Below are 25,801 nucleotides of genomic sequence, written 5' to 3'. Positions count from 1 at the left end.
AAGTCCGGGCTGGACCAGGCTAAACACTCTAAGTTAATTTTCAGATGCAGACTTGGCTAAGCTGTAAAATACGGGTAATGCAAACCTTTAATAAAGGTTGTTGATTTTTTTTAGATATATTTCATGCTTTTAGGCAATGATTAAAGATACTCTTTCAGCAAAGTTCTATCTCAGATTCTTACCTTTTTCTTGAAAATATATTTGATGTGTTTTTAGTTTTAGTAGTGATTATGTAAAAAAAAAAGAACTTTATAATGGTTTCCTTTTAACTTTAACTACAAAAATTCTAACCTTTAAAAGCAAATTTGAATTATTCAAATAAAAATCTAAATTCATTAACTTACTGCATTAACTTACTGCATAATATTTTAAAAATTGGTACAGCAAAATTTTGTATATTAAAGGTCATTTTATTATATCTGATATTCAACATTCATTTGCACTTCTTTTATTCACAAATACAAACTCACTATAATAAGTATAAAATTTATAATGTAATGTATATTTATAGTAAAATTTGTAAGAAGTAAAAAATACTTAATCCAACCAAAAAAAATTATTTTATCACCATAATGAATTTGTTTTTATTTGCAATAATGATTATCTGGACAATTGGACGTCATACAAAAAAAAAACAACCGTCTGTACTGTACTGGCTCCATAATATATAGTATATATAGGACAAGTAGGTGTCTAAATGATCAATATGACTAAGTGTACCATTATTTTGGACAATGACCATAGTTATTTGGACATTAATGTTGTTTTTCATCTACAGATATTTATGATAATGATATGATTTTTTATCGTGATTTATGTAAGTAGAAGTCAGCACAGCGGCAGCATCTGCAGAGGTGGCAACTTTGGTTGTCATTTTAAGAGGTTTTTCGACTTGTGGTATAAAGGAATGGTGGCGGATGTGCATCGGTGTGCTATCCCAGGAATCAACTGGTGGCATAAAGGAATGGTGCATCGGTGTGCTATCCCAGGCTATAGAATTATTTTTATTTAAATAATTTGGTTGACATTGTTGACACCATTTGTTATCATTTATTATATTGTTACCACTTATATATTTGTACTTATATTTACTACCACATATTTCACAATAACAATCAAAATATTTATCATCAAAAACTAAAATATAATCCCTTGTTTCTGGATTTTGAGTTATTCCATATATTTGATATTTATTATATTTATACTCTCTTAAATTATAATTTTGATACTTATAATCCACTAAATACGATTCAACCTATTAAAAAAAAAAAAATTAATATAATATTAAATATCATAATTGATTAATAAAAATATTCAATACCTTATTCATAAATTCATCAGTAATATCTTCTAGATTATGTAAATATCTTAATACAACTTTTTCATATGATATTCTCTTCAGTTCCTTTTTACTTGTACCATAATATAATGGACCATCCATCCATAATGCTGTAGCAAGCCCAAATTTTTCATCTACTTTTTCAATTTCAATAAATTTATTATAAGGTATCCACTCAAATACAGCATTATAACTGTTAATAAATTCTAATTGCTTTTTTTGAATAAATTCATCAAGTTTTTTATTTTTACTAGTCCAGTTTATAAAATTACTTTTTAAATAATTTATTTGACATATTTTACAAATTTTAATATATGGACTACTTTCGAATTTATTATCACATTTTTCACAATGATATTGAAAATATTTATTATTAAAAACCAAAAAATAATTTTCTGTATTTGGACTTTTAGTTATTCCATAATTTTGATAATCATCTGATAAATCATCATCTAATAAATATGATTTATTTAATACCTTATTTGTAAGTTTTTCAGTATTTTGATACTTAAGATTTATTTCATAATCTAAAAAATTCTCATATAAATTATCTGATTCATTTGATATCTTATTTGTAAGTTTTTCAGTAATATTTTGTGGGTTGTGCAGATATTTTAATACAACTTTTTTATATGATGTCCCTACCAATCTCTTTTTATTATTATTATGTAATGGACTAGTATTCCTCCATAATGCTGTAGCAAATCCATCTTTACCATCAATTTCTTTAATTTCAATAAACTCGTTGTAAGGTATCAAATTAGTAGTATATTTATTGATATTTAATTGATTTCTTTGAATTAAATTATAATCATTCACATTTCTGCTATTCCTGCATGTGAAATTATTATTTAAATCATCCAAATGGCATGATTTACACCATTTATTTTTTATATTTTTAATGTATTGTTTACCACATTTTTCACATAATTTTTTGAGTATTTTACTTTTAGTATCCAATTTTAAAAGATATTTATCAATTATACTTATTTCAGTTCGCCTATTTGCTGATAAATTCATTTGGGAAGTTTCATCTAATAATTTATTAAATAATTTAAATAATTCTACTACTTTAGGGCGGTATGAAGGATCTTTATTCCAACATTGTATAATTGTCACTAAAATTGATTGAGGAATTTTATGACTAAAATGTTCGGTAGGTATATCATTTTCCTGATTCATATTAATATAGGGAAGTAATCCTGTATAGATTTCATATACAATAGTTCCAAAACCATAGACATCACTTGCTTGAGTATACTCCTTTCTTTTAAAAATTTCGGGGGCTATATAAGGTGACACTTCTGTTTCTTTTTGATCACTAGACTGATATAATTCAAATAATCTAAAATTGGCAATAAAGGCAAAATTATTATCACCTAATAATATATTACTAGAATTCAAATCACAATGAATCAATCCATTTTTATGAATATCATTAAGGCCCATAACAATATTTTGTAAAATTTTTAACTTTTCTTTCCAATCTAATAAATAATAATTATTTTTCAAATATTTTTTCAAATTACCATTTTTTGCATATTCTATTACAGCTTTAAAGGTATTTGTTTTTGGATCTTTAGTAATACCATAGCAGTGAATTACATTACTTGAATGATTCATTATAAGATATGATTCAATCTGAAAAAAAAATTAATAATGATACATTAATATTATTTAAATTAACTTCTATATAATAATTATAATAAATTAACTTACTTCTTTTAAAAATTTAGCCTTAACATTTTGTAAATTTAAACATTTTAAGGTAACAATTTCATTCTTTCGCCATCTTTCCCATTGATTTTTTTCAGTATCCCAACATCTTATAAATCCATCTTTCCAAATCGCCTTATAAGTAGTAATTCCAAATTTATCTTCATCCAAATATTCAATATTTTCAAACTTATTATACTCAATCCATTCTAATACTTCTCTATGATTTTTAGCCTTAAGTTGTACTTTTTGAATGAGTTTATCAATCTCAGAATTTCCACTAGTCCAATTTTCAAAGTTTTGCTTAAAATATTTAGAATTACATGATTGACACCAAGTATAATCAGTGTTAAATTGATTACAATTTGGGCATGGTCCATAATTTATATAATCAATCGGATATTTGATAATATTTTGAATGCTATCAAATTTATCCATTTCATCTTGTAATTTCTCACATAAATTTTCTTTTGTTAAAGTATATCCTATTAGATCTAAAGAGAATTTCTTTTCTCTATAATTATCGATTTTTAAATTGTTATAATACGTAGACAAAATACAAATACGTAAATTCATTTCAATATTTGTTAAAGAATCATTATCTATATCATCAGAATCATTATCATTATCTATTTCATCAGAATCATCATTACCTATATTATTATCATCAAAATTACTATTATTTGAAGTTGATTTCATTATTTGGACATTAATGGACTCATTTTTCCATTCGATTAACTTAATATTATTAGGTTCACAATTTGTTGATGGATGATATGCATTAATAAGAATGTTATTTCCTAGAAATAAAGGAGGAGTTTTAATATTATATACTGATTTATTAGGTTGTAATGTTATAGATTTTTCAATATAATATACTTGAAATTCTTCATTGTTTGACGATTTTGATAATTTTAAAGGATTTCCAATAACTATCCATAATATATAACATTCTTTTATAACAATGATTGTTTCTTCTAATTTTTTTATTGTTGCAACGAATCCGTTAAAGTCATACAATCCAAAATTAACATAAAATTCTTTCAATTTTGAATTGTTTTTTGAGATAATTGATCCAAATACTTCATAATCGTCGTCTTCTAATGGTGATTCAAAATTCACACGTTTGTAATCCTCAATATCATTATCTAAATCTTTCAAATCGGTAATTCCTGTCATTATAATTTTACGATCATTGGATTTTTTTAATAAACTATCTATTTTTCTTTGTTGTTGTTGTTCTAGGATTTTGTAAAAAGGAATAATATCATCAAGCTCAATAATTTCCAAATTATTAGTGTTTTGAATCCAATTTGTCAAACTATTTTTTTCAACAACTTCGCCTTCTCGTGTTAAAAGATATGAAATATTGAGATTATCTAATAATTCAAATATTGGTGATTTTAGGTTTATATTATCAAACATATCAACCGATGAAGTCTTTGGTAAAATGTTTCTAAGAGTTCTTCCTAAAATAATTCTTTGCGGAAATAAATGACCATATTCATCGAATACATCTTGTAAAGCTTCTAATGGTTTCATATTATTTAGTGCGTTCTCTATGATTTGTTCAAATTCCTTTGTAGGTTTAATATTGTCTTTACTTAAGCGAATTTCATATTGTTCATATTTGAAAAGAACATGAATGTGATCACCATAACTTTTATTATTACTTTTAATAAATGGAAAAGAGTTTAAATCCTTCATTGAGAAAATATTATTAAATATTAAGTTGTTCTCTAATTTCATTGTTGGATTTATCATTTCAAAATAAGTTTTATCACTGATATTTACTTTGGGAACTTCGATAATATTGATGGCAATTTTCTTACTGTTTTCTATTTTATGCGATTGATTAATCACAAGACCTTGAAATGGATGAAAAACTTTGATCCATTTTACTAAATTAACATATAAATCATCTCCAACCCATTCTTGTAAACTTAATTTCCTTTCAAAATTAGCAATTCCAGGATTTTTTTCGTCTTGAGTTTCAGAATCATTCGCTGCGAATATTGTATCTTCCGCATCTGCATCTTTTGCCTTTCTTAATTGAGAAATGGATCTAAGATTTTTATAAGAGATAATATCAATTACATTATCCTGATATAAATTATTTAACCAATTGGCCAATTTTTTGGGAGTATTTAGCTTTACACCATTTGGTGTTTCTAAATAAAGTGCGCCAAAAGTATCATCGTTGAATTGGGTTGCGTTGTTATTTTTAGCCGAATTATATGCCCACGTTATGTAAAATTTCAAAACATCAATTTGTTTGGAAGAAGCTAGACGGAAATTTTCGACAAATAATTGTCCACCGACTAAAAATTTATTTGCAAAGATATGTCCATATAAGTCGTGTAAATCTTTATCATCTTCCACGTCTTCCACATCTTCCATATATGTTGAAAAAGATTCCAATAAATCACCTTTATATGTGATTTCAGCAACTGGAAAATTAATACAAATATCAAAAGGTTGTAAATCGCTAAAAATATGATTGTCGAAAGTGAGCAAATTCGTAAGACTATCAAAACCATTTATATTAATATAAACCATAGGTTCGCCCCTATACAAATTTGTACACAAATCACCATCATCAACAAAAACAGCTTGTTTACTTGGTTGTATACTATGTCCATCCAAGAACAAACCATGATGTAACTTCCACTGTTGCGTCATTCGTTGCTTTATTTGTTCTTCGGTTAACGAATCTAATTCTAATTTCGTGCGAGAAATGTAAGATTATAAGAAATTTTAAAGATAACTAATAAAGCAAGGACATAAATATAAATTAAACTTACCAACATCTTTTTCTTTAGTTTCCAAAAGCGAATTTTCTGATAACTTATCTAGTCTTTTTATAGCTAACTCATATCCATTATCTGCAGACTTTTTATACCACCCCATGGCATTTTCAAAATCCTTTGTTGTACCAACACCATCTTCATAACAAACGGCGACATTATATTGAGCAATACTATATTTCATATTGGCAGCTTTTAAATATAACTCAAAAGCTTTTGATTTATCGATGGAAGTTCCAATACCATTTAAATAACAATAACCCAACATATTAATACCGAAAATAGATTCACCCTGAGCGCTCAAACCATAATAATAAAAAGCTAACTTATAATCTCTATTGACATAAATTCCTTGTTGATAATAATTTCCAATACAATATTGTGCATTTGTATGACCATTATTTGCTGCCTTAATATACCAATTAAAAGCCATCCCTTCGTCATTCATAATCCCAATACCTTTTTCATAACAATTTCCCAATGCAAATTTACCTACTATATTTTGATCATGGCTAGCACTTTTTTCGTACCATTTAAATGCCAATGGTTTGTTAATCATAGTTCCTAAGCCATATTCATAACAAACTCCTAAATAATATTGAGCAATAGGATGACATTGTAATGACGCTTGATGAAAATGATCGAATGCCTTATTAACATTCATTTTTGTACCGATTCCTGAAAAATATAAATGTCCCATAAAAAACATATGATCCGCATTCGTCATTTTATTCGTATTCAACCATTTATAAATTTCTTCAATGGTGATATCATGTAATGATAAGAAATTGTCAAGGATTGGACGATATTGATCACGAGATTTTCCTTCATTAGTTATCTTTACGATTAACGTTATTAATCCCATCACAATAATACTGATTATTTCTGACCCATCTTTCGGTGTCTGATGTTCAAGTGCTTGAGTACGTGACGACATTATTTCTTTTAAAGTAACGATAACCTGTTGAATTGTTGGTCTATTATCTGGATCGCCATCCCAACACTCTAAATAAAGTAATATTTTAATTATTTTAGTTCAAATACAGCTAAAATAATTTAATATAAAATCTGTACTCACTCGTGTATAAATTAGAATATTCTTCAGGCGTATCATCTTCAATACTTTCTCTAAACCCTTGTACAATTTTCATAACCAAAGATGAATCATATTTATCATGAATAAAAGGTCTTTTACCGCTAGACAGTTGCCAAAGTAATACGCCGACGCTATAAACATCGCTTTTTTTATCCAAATTATACTTTACTTGTAATTCTTCCTCCTCAAATGACATTTCTTCCTTAATTTTTGTAATTTTAAATGCTTTAGGATCAATAAAAGGAATTATACAACATAGGCTTGATACAATTTCGCCATTATCATCTTCAATACGTTTACTTAATCCAAAATCTGCTAATTTGATTGAATCTCGATGTATAAGTATATTATTTGAATGCAAATCTCTGTGTATAATCCCTTCTTCATGCAAACATTCTATTGCACTTGATAATTGGAAAGCCAATCTATATTTATCTTGCCAATCCAAAGAAAAAAAATTCTTCCTTAAATAACTATTAAGAGTTCCTCCGTCTGCATATTCTAATACCAAAAAATATTTCTTGTCTACGAAAAGAAAAAAAAAGTTAAAATTCTTGCATATATTTTTAATTTATTGTTAATTTTTTTTTAAAAAATAAAAAACTATTTACCAGAATCATTTTTAATTTTAGTTATTCCATAAAAACGTAATATATGATCATAAAAATCAACTTCTCGATGCAACTTTATCTATACAATAATTAACATTTAGTAAATCTCTTAAAAAAAAAAAGCTTTAATATTTACAGTACCTCGTTGACCGCTTTTTTAACAACATTATCGAAGTCTAAATTAAATAATTTTAGTGCAAAATATTTTTCTGTCTGTTTCCAATTTGCCCTATACACTTTACTAAATTCTCCACTACTTATTACTTCCAAATTATTAAAATCATGATATTCATAGTATTTTATATGCTTCTCTTCTATGCGTTGATCAATCCAATTTATCAATTGTGCATCTGACATTTTTATTCAAAAATTTGCAGCAAGATAAAAACGAAAGTGGCTCTCAAAAATTTGGGGTTATAAATCGTAAAGATCGGCCATTACGAAATTTGTGTAACTTTTTTAGGATTAACAATAACATGGTCACAATCTTCCCCAGTATCACCGACACTTTTTCCACCCCACGTGATTTTGTAATATTCATCACCGGCATCACACCCCACCGCGTTTTCACTGTTTATATTTATCTGAGGGACTTAGTGTTTTTTTGCCTCACAAAATTATTTTTTTCACATCCCTTTAAATGTCACCGGTCACGTGGGGTGGAATTTTAATTATAAAAGTGTCGGTGATACTGGGGTAAATCATGGTCACAAGTATGGTCACATGGATCATAGGAGTAACAAAAGCATGGTCACATGGAAATAAAGTTCGATGATAAACGTAATATAACCAAAAAAGTTTACTATATTATAACAAATGCACGTTGTCCGACAAAATTTTTTTTTTGAAAAAAAAAGATAAATAAATAAAATAAAAATGAGTTTATTCATTAGAAAACTTCTTAATAAAAATGTTGACGTATCGGTTCAAACAGGTATTCAGCCATCACAATCCGTATTAATTAGTTTAAACCTTAACAATAATTTATCAGACATTCGTCAAATACTCAAACAAAATAGTGAAATAAAAATGAATGATACGTTATCATTTGCAAAAAAGACCAGTCGAGTCAATAGCGATGGCACTACTGATTACGTGCTTTCTGAAATAGCAGGCGAAGATGAATGTGAGAAAATTTTAGACAATATTATAGAAAAAATTGACGATAATATTGTTTTATACTTAATAAAAAATTCAAAACCTAATTGGAAGTTTTTGAGTGGGAAATGTAATTTAGAATATGGTCGTACTATAACTCTTGATGGAATTAAGAAAGCTGAGAATAAAGCATTTACAATGATAAATTGTGAAATGACTGAAATTGGTGCTGAGGGATGCCGAAAAGAAATGATTGAATTTAATTCAAATGAAGATAGGATTATGAAAACGGAATTATCTTTTAGTGGGAATATTGATGTACAAGATTTTGTAAAATTTGGAGTATCAATTAGCGTTAGTACATCAAAAAGTAGTCGGTCTAAGGCTGAAACTAGTTCTGTTTGTAATTTTACAGAATTTGGTAAAGTATCTTTAAAATTGAGTGAATATTTGAAGCCAACCCCGGAATTTATTAATGTGGTGAAAGAAGCTATAAAATCTAATGATCCTAGAGGGGGATTCGAAAAAATTACTAAAGAATTCGGTCAATTCATTCCAACTGAAGTTATTTTAGGCGGAAGGGCTTATTTTAAAGGAGTAAAGATTTCTAAAGAATCTTCTGAAGAAAATGTTAACAAAGGAAACGTAAGTGTGGCTACTCCAGCTTCAAAGATTGGGTTAGGATATTCTTCTGAAAATTCAATCGGGAATGCTAATTATTCTAAACATGAATGTTTTAAGTTAATTGGAGGAGAACAGCCTGATAGTCTTGAAGATTTTGATGAAAAAGCATGGGTTAAATCTTTATTAGATTTCAGAAATTGGGATTGTATACAGTTAAAAGACCCTATTAGTATATTCCAACTTTTAGATGATGAGTTGCGTAAAGAAATTATTTTATGTATTGGAAAAAGAATTCTTCATTTAAGCTTTGAAGAAATTAATTATCAATTGGAAGAACCTGATAGACCAAAAGTAATCGATTTGAATATACCATCAAATATTTCAGATATTGTTCAAAATGAGGATGCTAAATGTAACATTTTTGCAACGGTTATTGACAAAAAGGAAGTGGGAAATGATTATTTTAGTTGTCAAATTCTCTTTCCACCAAACGGAAAACCGAGACTTATAATCCATTGTATTCAAAATAAGTTTAAAAAACGTAAATGTCATTTGAGCATTGGTTGGATGGTTATTGGATATTATGTTAATTTTAAATTCATTCTTAGAGATTTTGATACTCGATTGGAAACTTTCAGTAGCCGTTTTAATTCATTGAATAAACATTTTGGTACAGGTTTCCTAGAATTTAAATACAATTCAACAGTAGACAGTATTTCATGTTTAGGAATCCCTTTACTAAGTGAATTAAAATCTTCAAATCGATCTAGCGTTATAGGTCATCACTTTTTCAATGACGAAAAAAATAATAGAATTGGATCATACATATTTTCATATTGTTTAAAAAACAAAAATTATGTTAATTTACCTGATTTTACTCTATGTACTCTTATTATTTCAAAATACCATACTCCTAATTCCTATGGTATATTACCTTTCGAAGAGAATGGCATTGTTGAATCTTTAGGACCAAAGTATATCAGTTTACATTCAAAGGGAGAAAATGATTGTGGTCCAATTTTTCCAAAACAAAAACAAAAAGAAATCAAAATAAAATATATTTGTAAAAGTAAAAAATTAAAAAATCTGAGATATGCATATTTTGCTACAGATGAGTTTTTAGTATAAGTTATTTATTATTTTTATTAAATGATTTAATATTAAAGAAATTTTTTTTTTAGGTAAATTAGTAACATTGTTTGTCACATTAGGAAAGAAATACTCTGAGTAACCAATAGGGAACTGAGATCATATTAATTAATTCATGAAATTTGGATAAATGAATGTTAAATATTAATTTATAGTTATTTGTATGTAAAATTAGAATATTTGTATATTAATAATATTTATTATTAGATATTTAATAAGTTAACAATGTAAAATAATAAAGATTGTATATTTTTCATTTTAATAGGATTACTGGAATGTTATCGAACTTATAAAATTTTTTAACAATAGTTATCGATAAAATGTTGGTCATGCCTTAAAGGTGTAGATCGTTCATCGTTCAAGACATTAATCTTCAACGTCGAAAATATATTTAATAGAGTATATTATTCAAGAATTGTATTATGAACAAATGATTTTAATTTGTTTAATTTGTTAGAACATGCTAAGGATTGATGATACCGCAATTTTACATTCTATGTATATCATAATGTTCCGGGCTAAACCATTTTACGATTGGCGAAACGTTTCGTCTTTTAGGGTAAACTTCCGAAACTATGCTCAAACTTCCGTAACATGCCCAAACCTCCGTAATTTCCGAAACATTTATTTTTAAATTACTTATATCCGGAATTTCATAAACTTATTTATTGTGATTAAATGTAAAATAAAAAATAAAGTAAATTGAAGTTTAAAATTTATGGTTTGTTTATTGAATCCTTTATTATTATTAGCAAACAAACTTTACATATTTTATCAGCTTCTATATCAGGGTCCCATTCTATACTACTTTCATTTTCTATATCTTGTATATTTTCCTCCTCCATATCTATATTGTCGCTATCTTCAATAATTTTGTCTAAATCTTTTATAAATGCATTTGCGTCCAAATTTAACTCTCTGCTAATCATCAAATCATCCTCCTCATCAAATATTCTTGTTTCTATATCATCACTTTCGTAATCATCATCAATAACTTCAATAAGATCGTCACCTGTATTCAAACCAAAATATTACGAATTTCCTCATTTGTTTTTCCTATACCATAATATGACAATTCTTTGTTTTGCATGTGCATGCAAGTGGCCTCATAGTGACCATCTGATACTTGTTCACCCTGTTTAGCGTAAGTTCCCCATACAAGTGACTTAGACCTACCACCTAAATTTTTCGTTTTTTTATTTTCTTCACGTTGTAGTAAATCATCATCTGGTAAAAACTCTTGATATTCTAGTTTGCGAGTCTGCATCAAAATTTAAAGCTGCGGTTTCCGCAGTTTCTGCATGTTAGATAGGATGATCATTTTCCTTTTTTAGGTTTCAGAGGTTATGGAAGTTACGGAAGTTTCGTCACATTTCGGAGGTTTCGGCAGTTTCGGATTTTTAACCAATGGCAAAACTAGTTTTGTCAAGTTTCGGAGGTTTCGCCTGCAAATAGGTTTCGGTTTCGCCCGGAACATTAGTATATCACAAACTAACCCGGTCTTAGTAAGTATTTTGAGACATTATAACCTTAAATCTTACTAGATTGAATTTCGGAATTTATGTATTTGAAAACTTTTAGTTAAAATAATTCTGATTTGCGATATTTTAAACAATGTGTCTTAATTTTGGCAAAAGAAAAACTTTTTCGATGACCAAATAATTTTAACCAAATATTATATACACTGAGAAAGATTCTAATTTCTAGATTCTAAATTCCAGTGTACTTTAAAACCTATAGAATTTAGTATTATTAATTGTATAAATTCAAGTTTCATGGTATGCATAATTCTTTTTTAATCTCTATTAATTTCGTTTACTAACAGTAGCACAGTAAAAAATTTATCAGAAGTGTATTAGGAAATTTTAGCCCTGTTCATTTCTGCTCCATTCCGATCTGATCCGATTTTTTTGGCCAATCAAAAAACAGCGTAAATTGAGCAGAAAAATCCGCGTTATGATCTATCCAATTTTTTTCTTTTTATAATTATGTCTAAAAAGGATATTGAATATGCTTTAATATTATGAACAATACAGGATTAAAATGACTCTTTTGACTCTTTAATGATGATGATTTAGATAATGATAATGATTTAATAAAAGAAATACTTCTTGCTTTATCCTCTTTATGTTATCTTGTTCTCCGAATCCATGTTCCTAAGTCTCAACATTGGTATCGTGAATCTTATCATTATATGATGATATACAGTTTAAAAAAGTTTTACGAATGGAAAGACAACAATTTAACAATCTAGCACTAGTTGAATTTCAATTAGTAATATTTCTTTGGCGTTTAGTTCTAAAGATGATATTTTAAGTATTTGTTCTCGACTTGTAATATGTAAAGGTACTGTAATTCTTTATATTAATCGTGTAATGAAGGCCATTAGAAATAAAAAATTGGAGTTTGTTCAATGGCCTAAGAATATTAATCGTGCTATTGTTCATGCAGGATTTCAAGCTATTGGGGTTTCAGAATGTTATTGAAGCAATAGATGGGACTCATCAGTTTTGGCGTTTTTTTTCGATTTTACATGTAAAAACGCCGGAATAATTAGTTCCAGCGTTTTTCTTTTTGATTTTACATGTAAAAATGCCGAAACTGATAGTTTTGGCGTTTTTTTTTCGATTTTACATGTATTTTATTTTAAATGAGGCACCTGCACAAGATCTAACAGCATTTTTTTACAAGAAAATAAGATACGTAATTCATTGTCAAGGAATTGTTGATGTTAAAGGAATTTTTATTAATTATATAATAGGATGGCCAGGATCAGTGCATGATGCACGAGTCTGATTTTTTTCTTAATAAAACAAAATATATTGAAGGAGATGATTATGTGTTAGGTGATTCAGCATATCCAATCTCTTCCTTTTTAATTACTCCTTTTAAAAATCCTTTTAATCATCGATAACGTCAATTTAACTTTATTCATTCAAAACATAGAGTTGTTGTAGAACATGCCTTTGGTAGATTAAAGGCTAGATTCAAAGCATTAAAAGAATTATCTGTAAAAGATATAAAGATGGCAATTAAATTAGCAAATTGTGAAATTTGTGGGAAATTTGGGAGATTAACGATCAAAATGATGATGATAATGATAATGATAATGATCAATATGATTGGGAAGATGAAAGTGATGAAATTTTAAAATTAGAAGGCGAACTTGAAAGAGAAATAATGTTAATCAATATGTAGCATAACAAGTAATTAATAAACAAATTTTACAAAAAAAATATTATATTTATATTATATTTCACAAATTTATTTAATAAACTTCATAATCTATACAAAATTTTCATTCATTACTTTTGCAAAATTTTAACATTTCCAACTCTAATTAACCTTCTCATTTTCAGCAATCTTTCTATCTCCAACTTACTCTTTTCCAACTCATATTGCTGAATTAATTCTTTTACTCAAATTCGAATTTCTTTTGGCTTTCACGCTCCTCTAAGTCTAGTTTTTTTTCATAAAATCTATCTCTTGATTATCCCATTGCTGCAATTACCTAGATTTTTCATTCCCTTTCCCTTTCCCTCTCGTTCTCCTCCTCCCTTTTCGTTCCATTTCCCTTTCCCTTTCGTTCTTCCTCCCTTTTCGTCCATACCTTCAATTCCTGTTGATTTTCTTTTCTTTTTTCGTGTTTTATCAGCTTTATAATTTTTTTTTATTATCTGAATTTTCGTCATCAGAAATAGGAGGAGAATCTGAAGCTGAATCTGTAACATAATCCGGGTTGATTGCTTTACTCTGTGACAAAATTTCTTCCATTTGTGAGAACCAAATCTATTCTACACTACTTTCACCAGTAAACTTAGCTTTTTTTTTTTTGCAAATACATTTCACGCAATTTCCCAACCTTATTTCTGAATTGATCAAGAGTACGACCTGGTAACACGTTTTCACTTATAATTTTTTGATAAACCTTCACCTTTCCCCGTTTCCATTCTTCCAAATTTTCTTTCCAAAACTCAAGAAAAATTTTAATTTCGCTATCTGTCCACTTGATGCCATCATCATTTGATTTAACTTATTTTTTTCAAAACCTGCTTTTTACGTTTAGTACCTTTAATTGGTGACTAAAGTAAGTAAAAAAGTAAGTCTTAATTTATAGAAATCTAATTATGTGTATTAAACTGAAATTATTACCATAGAAACTTCAATTTTTTGTGATTTTTCTTGGGTAGTTTCCGCGTCCAGCTATTTGTAAATGGAATATATCAAAATAAAGTAAATAAATTAATACTAGACAAAATCATAAATACAAATATCTTTAGTAGGTTCAGTAAAGTCATCAGAAAGGTCAATAATTGTTTGAATTGTTTCTTTATGAGTTAAAGTTGGTTCAGATGCAATCTTACTAGGCAAATTATTACTTTGTTCTAACGTGGTTGATTTTGGACGTATAATAACATGGAGTTTTACGTTTGTATTAACATCTATATTGCTTGCTGACAAAACTTTTTTTCTTGTTTTTAGAAGTTATTGAAGTTATTGAAGTCATTATTAACGCGAGACTGCAAAAAATGTGTATTCAGAACACTTGGATCATCAATTTTTTTGATCTGTCAATGATCCAATTTTTAAGTTGGCTAAAAAATTTTTTGAAAATCGGATCAGATCGGAACGGATCAGGGCTAATATTTTAATTCCTGCTGATCAATTATGATCATCATTACATCATATGACTGCGTATTTATTTGCTTAACTATTTTTTGACAAGATATGATTGATAAATTGTGTATATTACGTAAAAATACATATATATACCCTCTGTGGATCATAGTTAATACGAAAATCCCTGTTTCCTGCCATTCTTTTCTTTTCACAAAACAACTTATCATAATAAAAAAAATGGTTAATACCACTTATGTCAATTATGCTTGATGTTTTAATATCGGATGTTAGTTCAAACGATTTACACGTAAGCTCTCAAAAAAACTTGATACAAAATATCTTTCTGACTCTACGCAAGAGTTAGATGATGTAAAAGGAATATTATTTGGTGATTTTCAATGACTTTTTGGTGCCATGACATTAGAAATAAAAGGAAAGATCAAAAACATTCACTTTCTAGTTGATACAGGTTCCCCAAGAACTTATGTATGTGAAGAAGTATTAAAATCATATAACCTGCTGTTTATTACCGACCCAGTGACTCTTTTCCTGTGAGATTTAATAAAAGACAGATCTCGGTAAAGGTATCACATGATCACTTCAGCAAACTAAATATCCTCAGTACAGACTTTCTACATACAAATAAAGTACAACTATTCGTAGATTTCAAAGGAAAGTATTTACTATCAAATTTAAATCTTCAGGTAGTATCGATAACAGCGAACGCACACCTAAAAGAGGGTTGTTTGGTATCGAGGATGTGGCTGTGGCCATGGCTGTGGTTGGTTGAGGTTATCATCCAAATGATGAAAATCGACAAAATTATATTATAAAAACTGGAAAACCATCTAAAACTGTTGTTTTCGTTGTAAATCTTCCTTTTCTATTGATGATGATGGTTTGAACAAAGATTATAATGTAATTCATCATCGTGTAGATGGATGCTCAAAGGATTTGGGATTTGTAGAATTAATTGAGTGATGAAGGAGAACAAAAGAAAACTCTTAAAGGATTAAAAAATGTTTACTAACTAGTACTCTACCTTCTGATTCAAGTTGCAAATGGCGGTGATACTGAAAAAAGAAAGAAGCTTCTTAAAATTCTTCATGAGGTACAATAGCTTTTATTCTCAGTAGCTTATTTCTGAAATAATAACTAATAGTCGCTATAATAGCTTCTAATGAAATGAGTGTAATGTTAATAGCAAGGAATTTAAAAATCATAAAAGTTGTATCATGATTTATTTTGTATTCAAGCAAATAAAAAGTAATTCAGTATCTTCGCATATGTGCACAATTGAAAGGACAAATCGGACAAAAGTTTATTTATTATTTTTTAGAAAAAAAATGAAAAAAATTGGAATAGCAGGTTACAAGGGAGAAATTTCTCAACCCTATGTGACAATAAATTACATATTGTATATTATAAAAAATTTTATACTATTTTATTTATATAAAATATATATTATAAGATTTTCTTGAAAAAAATTGTAATTTATTAATATTTTGAATTCTACGAGTTTGAGTTTAATCAATTTTAATGTTTTAGGATTACATATTTTTTAATATAATTAATAAATTTATTTAATAAAAAAAATTTGTTAAGTCTGGAAAATTTAATGTTTAATTATAACATAATTATAACAATTTTATGTCACTAGTGACGCGCGTCAGGTATCAATCTATATCTGACGTACTACGTCGCTGCATCTGACGCACAACATATATATAGATAAATTTCATATATTTCTTTTTTTTTTCTTATTTTTCAGACGAAGTTTTTACTACAAACACAAACTTATCTTTTACTACAAAAACATATTTTATTACCCCTAATTTGATCGAAAATTTCCTTGAATCGAGTCCAGACAGATAAGCTGATGCCTTTGAAGGATATTTTACTTGTATCTACAATATTGAATTAAAAATATATTAGTAAAAATCGTGGATGAATATGGAATATAAATTTATCTCCCCTTAAGTTGTCATCAGCCATATGAATAAAGTTCTTATGCAAAAAAAAATTCACTCATGCAAATATTATTCATTATGACACGTAACACATAATATTAATGTGGCAATACATCTAAGAATTGTTGTTAATTTTGCCCTGTGCTTAAGGTCATTATCCTGATGGAATGACCATCTTCTTCCAAGGATTCTTGTAGCACTAGTAAAAGAGTTTTTAGTTAAAATATCACGATAAAGTTCTCTATCCACATTTTTAGTAAAGCAATGAAATCCATAATTCCGCGTGTACATGAACTTTGAGCGGATGTTTTACAACTGCGCACTGCGCTTTTTTTCTCAAATCTTATATATCTTACCAGTGTTGTATTACGCGTATTCGTATTACGAAACAATTAAAAGTGGTTTCATCATAAAAAATGACATTTTCCCATTTTTCATTAAGGTGAGATTTCGCGTTCTTTAGTGGCGGTGGTTAACATTGATATTGAGGTTGGTATGCAAACACGATAACCTGAATTAAAAAGGTTCACCCGAATGGTTCTAGGAGAAATATTAAGGTTCGAATATGTTTTAGTGAAGTGTAAAAGCAATTTCCTTACTAGTTGCACATTTTCTTGTACTGGTCAATTTTCCGAGGTGAGCGCTGTTTCTTTGGAGTTAAAAAGTTTTGGCCTACTTTAACGTGGTTTTATTTTAATAGTACCAGATTTTTTTAATTTTCGAACATAAACATACAGAGTAGACTTCGGAATGTGTGTTATTTCATGTAATTGAGAAACATTCCGAATCCAATTTGTCCAAATGAAAATTAGAAAAAATGAATTGACGTATTTAACGTTTTAAATATAATTGAATTTAACAATATAGAAAGAATTGATAGCAGAAGAAATTCACGAAACTTTTAAAAAAGCCAATTTGAAAAATCAAAAAATTGCCATCAGAAATGACAAAAATGTGTTATTTAAAATACAAAAAAAAAATTTTTTTAAGAATTTAATTCTTTTCCACATCCTTTTCGTGTAATTATTTAGTCTATTATAATTTTCTTTGTCCCAAAATATGTCAAATATTTTTATAGTTCATGATAAATGTTACTTTGTTGATCGTAAAAGTTTACGAGGATTAACGAGAAACGCAAAAATATAAACCAAATTTCTGACTAACGAGAAAAATATTTATATAGTATATAATCTTCTTTTCTAAGAAAAAATTGCAAAACATTTTTTTTTTATTTGGAAAAATATTTTGATCCAAGCAAAATTATAATCTATCTCTTAATATTTCCTTTAAAAAAAAAATTATCTATAATTTTATTTTATTTTTTAGCTTCATAACTTTGATTTGTTTCAGTATTTTTAATAAATGAAAAGAAATTGAGAAAGGAATAAATACAAATTACAATATCTATAAATTATTTCCTACGAAAAAAAATTGCGCATGAAAAATAAACGTCTGTACTCCGTACAATAATTAATATAATTCCAAACAATAAAATAATAAGATTATTATAAGTATAAATTATTTCTTGATGTTTTTTGACACAAAATATTTATCAATCGTATATTTATCCATTATTATTATTATTGACAAAATGTTCAAAGTGATCAAATAAACTTCTTTTGAAAACATTTAACTATAAACATATCCATTGTGCTGTAGTCGTAAACAATTTATTACAATGGGAGTTTTTCTCACGATGAAATTTTCATAGAATTCATATAAATTTCATCATAATTTCACATAAGTATATACCATCTATATAAGACTATGCTTAATTAGCTTGTTACTTGGTTGTATATTGCGTCACTACTGCGCTCATTCAACAATACACATAATTCGTAATAACCTTTTTGCAGATGTTTTTTAATATAATTTGTAAAATTACAATTACAAAACTCCATTGTTCATAATTCACCACTCATTATTGCAATTAAAAATTAGGCAAAATGAAGCAAAATTTTATGATGAACTTTAAAAACATCTTTATTATTTGAAAAAAAATCTACTAATTTAAAAGGTTTTAATTTAAATAAATGATAAAATGAAACAAAAAAAGCGTGTAAATACAGTAACTATAGTATTTCTAACTTAACCTTAAACTCCGCTGCCATAAATAATTCCAATCTTGAACAAAAATAAACTCCAATTTAAAATTGCTGATTTTTTACTTTCATCACTTATTTTCTTCATCTTCAACTGGTTTGGAAAAACATTCAACAAAATTTTCCTTTGTTAAAATGTGACCGATTAAAAGGCGTTCCTTTTCTTTGTTATTATCAAATTTTAAATCTTTATAATTTGTAAATAGAATACAAATATTTAAACCTATGTTAATTCCATCATCTAGATTAAATTGAGATGAATTGGTTATTTGAAAATCAAGAGAATTATTTGACCATTTAACTAACTCAAAAATACTATCAGGTTCATAATTTGCTGGTGAATCATATGCATGTGCAAAAATACTATATTCTTCAGACAAAGTAAAAGATGTTTTAATAAAATAATTTAATTGATTACTTTGTAATTTGATTGATTCCTTAAAATAATTAACTTGAAGATCTCGATTATTTGGACTAAAAACTGTTAGTTGTGAGGGTTTCCCAACGATCATCCACGAAACATAACATTCTTTTAAGTCTATATTTGATACTTTTGATTTTTTTATTATCGCATAAAATCCATTAAAATCATATAATCCAAAATTAACATAAACGTTATCCAATCTTACATTATTTTCTGAAATAATTGATCCAAATACTTCATAATTTTTGTCCTCTAATGAAATTTCTAAATCAATACATTTATAATGTAAAACATTATCATTATCTAAATCTTTCAAATCAGTAATTCCTGTCATTATAATTCTATTATGATCATTAAATTTATTTAATATATCTTCAATTTTTTTTTGTTGTTCCATTTTGAGAATTTTATAGAGAGGAATAATATTATCAAACTCAATAATCTCCAAATTATTTTTCGTATCATCAATCCATTGAGATAAATTCTCTTTTTTAACACTTTTTCCTTTTTGTGTTAAAAGGTATGAAACATTTAAATTATCCAATAATTTAAGTATTTCGTCAACATCATTAACTTTTTCAAATGTATTATTTAAAGAAGAATTTGGTAAAATAATTTTTAAAGATCTTCCTAAAATAATTCTTTGTGGAAATAATTGACCATATTCGTTAAATATACATTGTAATTCTTTTAACGGGTTCATACTTTCAAGTGCTTTCTCTATGGCTTGTTCAAATTCTTCCGTAGGGTTTACATTATTTACATCTAAAAGAATTTCATAACGTTCACATTTGACTAGAATACTATTGAAATCTTCATAACATTCAACATTACTTTTTATAAATGGGATCAAAATTTTTAATTGAATAAATTTTACTAGAAATTAAACTAAATTCCAATTTCGTTGATGGTTTAATTATTTTCAAATAAGATTTATCACTTAAATTAATTTTAGGAATTTCGGTAAAACTAATAACAATTTCCTTGCTAATTTCTATTTTATAATTTTGATTAGTCATTAATCCATAAAATAAACGAAAGTCTATAATCCAACTTATTAGGTTGTCATATGCCGCCTTTCCAACCCAATCTTTTAAACTTAATTTTTCTTTGATCTGTATGTTATAATAATTTTTAATAGAATCCAATGTGCCGTTTCTTAATTGAGAGGTAGAGATTAAATTACCATAAGAAATTATGTCAATTATTTCTCCCCGGAATAAAGTATTTATCCAATTGATTAATTCTTTATCCAATGTATTCTGCGGATACAAAATTTTCATCCATTCGATCAATTTATCATAAGTATCTAACTTTGCCTTATCCAATATTTCCATTTTTGGTAAAGTATTCAAGGCAAATAAATCATTAAATTGAGTTTCTATGGAATATTTAACTTTATTATATGCTTGGAATAAATAAAATTTTAAAATATCCATTTGATTGAATCTTTACTTTTTATAAATAATTTACTACCAATTAAAATTTTTCTCGCAAAGAAATGACCATACAATTTACGTAAATTTTCATCATCATTTGTATATTTTGAAAAAGCTTTTGACAAATGACCTTTATAAGTGATTTCGGCAATTGGAAAATTAATGCACAACTCTGTTGAGTTACTAAAATCGGAATTATTTAAATCAAAATATAATATTATCGGTTGTCCATTATACAAACTTATACTTAATTCACCATCATCTATCAAAATAGCTTGTTCACTCGATTGCCCATGATATAAACTTATATTCAACTCATCATCTTCCATAAATATATCTCGTTTGATCAGTTGCTTCATCTCCCACATTATTAGCTTGTTCACTTGGTTGCTCATCCAAGTGTAAACCATAATTCAATTTTAGCCGTTCAATCACTTGTTGTTTAACTATTTTTGTATAATTATATTTAGGAAAGTTGGTAACTATAGGAAGCCTAACAATAATAGTTAATAGTAATATTATTGTAATAAAGATTAATATAATTATTACAAACAAAATAAATATATTATTAAATAGAAATATAAATACCTGGTATATATCGGATCAAAGAATGCATATTTCATACTATCACTTGATTTAGGCAATGTTTTATATTCACGATATCCATAACTTTTAATAAATTTAATTTTAATGTTATTGGCTTTTTGTTTAAAAAAAACTTTTCCATGATCAGTTTAAACTAATAAATTTTGGAATAATGTGATAGCGTTTTCTAAGTGATAAATGTTTAAAGGGAACTATGCCGGATATGTTTAAGTCATTACATTTTAAGATAAGTGTATAGAAAGTAAAGTTAGGTAGTTTTGCATAGCATTTTTTTTCTAAGCAGTAAGAGTATATATTTACTGCAATTTTATCCTCTTTTTGGGCATTATAAAAATGATGCCCAATAACAAGGGATCTGTTGGAAGAATCCAACTTACTTAATACAGGAATTCCTAAACAAATAGGAATAGGATCACATGGATAGTCTAATAATAATTGAGTCATTTCTTGATTATTTGATGCAAAATCATTTCTTAGAACTTTCAATTGAATATCAGAATCTAGAAGTAAAGAACTTAAATCTGTACAATGTCCAATTATCATCCATCCAATTTTCAACTTGCATTGACGTATTTTAAATTTTTTTTGAATACAATGAATTATAAGTCTTGGTTCTCCATCTGATTGATAGAGAACTTGATAAGTAAAGAAATCTTTCTCTCTCACATCAATAACAGTTGCAAAAATATTACACTCTTATTTGTTTTGAATAATTTTTAATATATTTGATGGCATATTAAATTTAAAGATTTTTGTTTGTCCAGCTCCCAAATCATAACAAAATTCTTCAGCAGCTATATAAAACAAAAGTTATACTGATTCGTCTACGCAAATCAATAGGCAGAAGTTGAAAAATGCTAACAGGGTTGTGAAATTCTATAGGTTCCCAATTTCTATAATCTTTTAAAGTTTTAAACCAAGCTATTTCATCAAAATTTTCATTGTCAGGCTGTTTTCCTCCAATTATTTTCGTGTAATTATATTTATAAGAAGTTGATTTTCCTTTTAAATAATTAGAAATAGTAAGATAACCAGATGTTATATTTTTACCAAAAAGAACTCTACCACCTAAAATAACTTTTCCCGGAATAAATTGTCCATATTCTTTAGTTATTTGCTTAAATTCTTCAGAAGGATTTTCAGATTCTATGGATCTTTTACTACTTTAATAAATTCTTGAGTTGGTTCTAAATATTTAGTAAATTCTAAAGACATTTTAGCACATTCTATAAAATAATAAGAACCACTTTCAAAATTTAATTTTTCATTTTTTAAACTCCCAATTGACATTCCTAATTTAATAAAATTATTCACACTAATATCATTAGTATGGAAAAACAAATTTATTATCTTTATCCGCTCTTCTATTGACTTAAATTCGACAGAATCTTTAATATATCCCATAGAACTATTAATTAATTCACAATTTTTCATTACAAACGCTCTATTTTTTGGTTTTTCAATTCCATCAAAAGTCATGATACATCCATAATCTAATTTATGCAACGTATTTAAATATTCCCAGTTAGGTATTGAGCAATGTTTTAAATATAAAATATTTTCACTTTCAATTTTATATATAATATCATATAAACGGAATTTATCTTCATGTATTATTTCAGCAAATTCATGGTCAAGCTTTTTTGAAAATGATAATGTATCATTAATGATACAATCCTTTTCAAGTTTTTTTCGAATTGATAATAAATTATCTGAAAGATTTAAACGAATAAATTTAGGTGTTGGGTCAGTTGGATCACCTATAGTCTTTACTATTACGTCAACAATATCAACATGATTATTATTAGAAAAAATATTTTTAAGGTCGGAATCCATTTTTATAATAATAAAGTTTGTTTCAGGATCAATATTATTTATAAGGTTTTTATTTTTATTTGATCGCACTTTTTGGGCAATCCTTTTGTTGATACATTGATAACTTTGGTTAGCCTTTGGCTAATAATTGCCTTATGACCTTGTGCCACTATTTATCGTATTCTGCATGATCAATAAAGCATTTTTTTTACGTTCCGGTCATTCCGGTCGTTCTGGCGTTCCGGCGTTCCGCTCTTACTTATTAATTCATTTCCAATGATATAAGAATGTATAAGGAAAAAACATATAAAATGTCATGGAAATTAGTGAATTTAGTGAAATAAAAGAAATAAATAGATAAAATATATAAAGAAAATTAGAATAAAATGAAAAAATTTTTATCCCTTAAACTGTTTTGCAGCCAAATTTGCCTGCAATTTTGTTTTTTAATTAAAGACACTTAAATATCTTAAAATATTTTATTACATAAACCAATATTTTTATAATAAATTCTATAGTATTTTCTAAGTAAAATCGAAAAAAAAGTTCAATTTGATTAATGATTTTTTAAAAGTAAATGATCGACAAATTATAACAAATAGTAGCTAAATTTTTCAAATTGAAATATCTTTTTATCTATTAAAACAGCTCTGTTTAGTATCTTGGAATATTTAAATAAACGTTATCACGAAGATATAATAAAAAATTCTGGTGTTGCATATAAAGGAAATTTCTTTCTTTAATAGGCTTAGCGTTACATAATTATTATCGTTACAATTATTATTTATTCTACTGTATCTTTAATTCCAATTATCTTAAAGAGCGTGCTGTATAAAAAAATAAACAATAAATTATTACATCATAAATCACGTGTATAATTGTTAAGTGATGGCCTAGTATAATTTACCTAAAATTTAGGATCAATTGTAATAAATGAATTTAAGAAATATCATATGTAAAAACTAGTTTATGATGGTGAACCATAAGATTAATTTATATATTATAGTACTATATAACACATAATAATTTTTATAATTTATTATGCACCTTTTTTTTTATCATATCAAAAATCGATAATTTGCTAGTTACTCTTGCTTATTTTTTTTTCTATTTAGCTTGTTAGAAAATTAATATATTATTTGTTTTCCAAACGTAATACTACTTGTTTTACTAGTTACTAGTACTGTATAAAGAAAATGTTTATGTAAGTACATATATATTTTTTTATGTCATGATAATATAGCGCAAATAATAACTAGAGCAGTTGAGCTTAATAAATAATTATTCGTTTTCTTCATTTTTTTTTTCTTTAGGTTCGGTCAGGGATCTGCATATGATACAGAAGTAACTCAGAATTTTTACCTTCTTTTTTTAGCAATAATTGATTACTAATCAGTTTGTCTTTCAATTAATACTATAAATTTTATTTTTTCAGAACATTAAATCTAGTTGTTAAAGCTTACTGTCATAATTTACAGTATCTTTAAGCGTAACTACTTTTGACGTTATTAAATTATTATATTTTTGAATTTTAAGAAAATATTTAGTATGTCATTAAATACAAAATTGTTTTAAAAATAAAATTTCATATTATTAAAAAAAAATTATGTTAAAATAGATGGAAATTTTAATAATTTATTGTTTTTGTCATAATAATTATTTTTTTTTATATTTACAATCAGATTGAAATTTTTTTATAATTATTAATTACTTTAATGATGAATTATATTATAACTGAATTCCATTTGTTAATACGAATTTCCTTCATATAATAATGGTAAAATATTTCTTTTAGTTTTATATAGAATTTAAAACAAACTAAACTAATTGGATAATACATTTTTTTGATCTAACAATTTTAACACGATTCTAATTATCATAAGTTGTTACTGATAATGATATTGATTGACTGTACTATTATATTTTTCAAAATTTCAATAAAGTACCTATACTGTAGTATAATTTTACTAACAAATAATATTTTGGTGTTGGTTGTTGGATGAGTGGATGATCGACAAAGCTTTTTTTTTTTTGTGAAACAAGTATTTTGTTTGGGATTTAGGAAATTTCTTGCTTAAATGATCTGTGATTTCTGTGAAAATCAGCTGACTTCTTGAACACTTTATTGTTTTGACCTAAATAAAAATAAAATTTTGTCAATCGCTGCTGTGCAACTGTAATACGTTTTAAAAAGACGCCTTTTTTTTTAAAAAAACAAAAAAATCTTTTTTATTCTGTCTAGACATAAAATTGAAATCACATTTATTAATCCAATATGGAAGGATTTATGCTTACTGATGATGTATTTGAGCAAATAAAAGATTTTTACCATTGGCAACTAACTGAAGAACTAAATTTGTTAATTAATAAGTTAATACTAAATGA

The 25,801-nt window shown here is 26.5% G+C and overlaps 5 protein-coding genes across 5 annotated transcripts; 1 reads left to right on the top strand and 4 right to left on the bottom strand.

The window, feature by feature from the left end:
- Nucleotides 1-772: 772 nt before the first annotated feature.
- Nucleotides 773-7,926, bottom strand: OCT59_019283 (uncharacterized protein; the record flags this gene model as incomplete). Its single annotated transcript, XM_066135926.1, has 7 exons — nucleotides 773-1,255; nucleotides 1,322-2,980; nucleotides 3,059-5,775; nucleotides 5,860-6,867; nucleotides 6,941-7,483; nucleotides 7,570-7,648; nucleotides 7,711-7,926. 7 exons carry the CDS (start codon nucleotides 7,924-7,926, stop codon nucleotides 773-775), a joined length of 6,705 nt encoding a protein of 2,234 aa, XP_066005170.1.
- Nucleotides 7,927-8,445: 519 nt separating this feature from the next.
- On the top strand, nucleotides 8,446-9,949 carry OCT59_019282 (uncharacterized protein; the record flags this gene model as incomplete). The annotated part of the gene is made up of 2 exons (XM_066135925.1): nucleotides 8,446-9,832; nucleotides 9,900-9,949. 2 exons carry the CDS (start codon nucleotides 8,446-8,448, stop codon nucleotides 9,947-9,949), a joined length of 1,437 nt encoding a protein of 478 aa, XP_066005169.1.
- A 4,148-nt stretch (nucleotides 9,950-14,097) lies between these two features.
- Nucleotides 14,098-14,595, bottom strand: OCT59_019281 (uncharacterized protein; the record flags this gene model as incomplete). Its single annotated transcript, XM_066135923.1, has 4 exons — nucleotides 14,098-14,193; nucleotides 14,303-14,439; nucleotides 14,510-14,522; nucleotides 14,593-14,595. The coding sequence occupies 4 exons, from the start codon at nucleotides 14,593-14,595 to the stop codon at nucleotides 14,098-14,100; spliced, it is 249 nt and encodes an 82-aa protein (XP_066005168.1).
- A 4,608-nt stretch (nucleotides 14,596-19,203) lies between these two features.
- On the bottom strand, nucleotides 19,204-20,995 carry OCT59_019280 (uncharacterized protein; the record flags this gene model as incomplete). The annotated part of the gene is made up of 2 exons (XM_066135922.1): nucleotides 19,204-20,369; nucleotides 20,434-20,995. 2 exons carry the CDS (start codon nucleotides 20,993-20,995, stop codon nucleotides 19,204-19,206), a joined length of 1,728 nt encoding a protein of 575 aa, XP_066005167.1.
- A 318-nt stretch (nucleotides 20,996-21,313) lies between these two features.
- On the bottom strand, nucleotides 21,314-23,437 carry OCT59_019279 (uncharacterized protein; the record flags this gene model as incomplete). Its single annotated transcript, XM_066135921.1, has 5 exons — nucleotides 21,314-21,488; nucleotides 21,584-21,695; nucleotides 21,979-22,296; nucleotides 22,418-22,764; nucleotides 22,890-23,437. The coding sequence occupies 5 exons, from the start codon at nucleotides 23,435-23,437 to the stop codon at nucleotides 21,314-21,316; spliced, it is 1,500 nt and encodes a 499-aa protein (XP_066005166.1).
- Between the last annotated feature and the right edge of the window lie 2,364 nt (nucleotides 23,438-25,801).

This window comes from Rhizophagus irregularis, chromosome 28, assembly GCF_026210795.1.
Source record: "Rhizophagus irregularis chromosome 28, complete sequence".
In the NCBI taxonomy this organism is placed as follows: domain Eukaryota; kingdom Fungi; phylum Glomeromycota; class Glomeromycetes; order Glomerales; family Glomeraceae; genus Rhizophagus; species Rhizophagus irregularis.
Note: the sequence above shows the minus strand (reverse complement) of the source record. Positions and strands in the feature narration are given on the sequence as shown.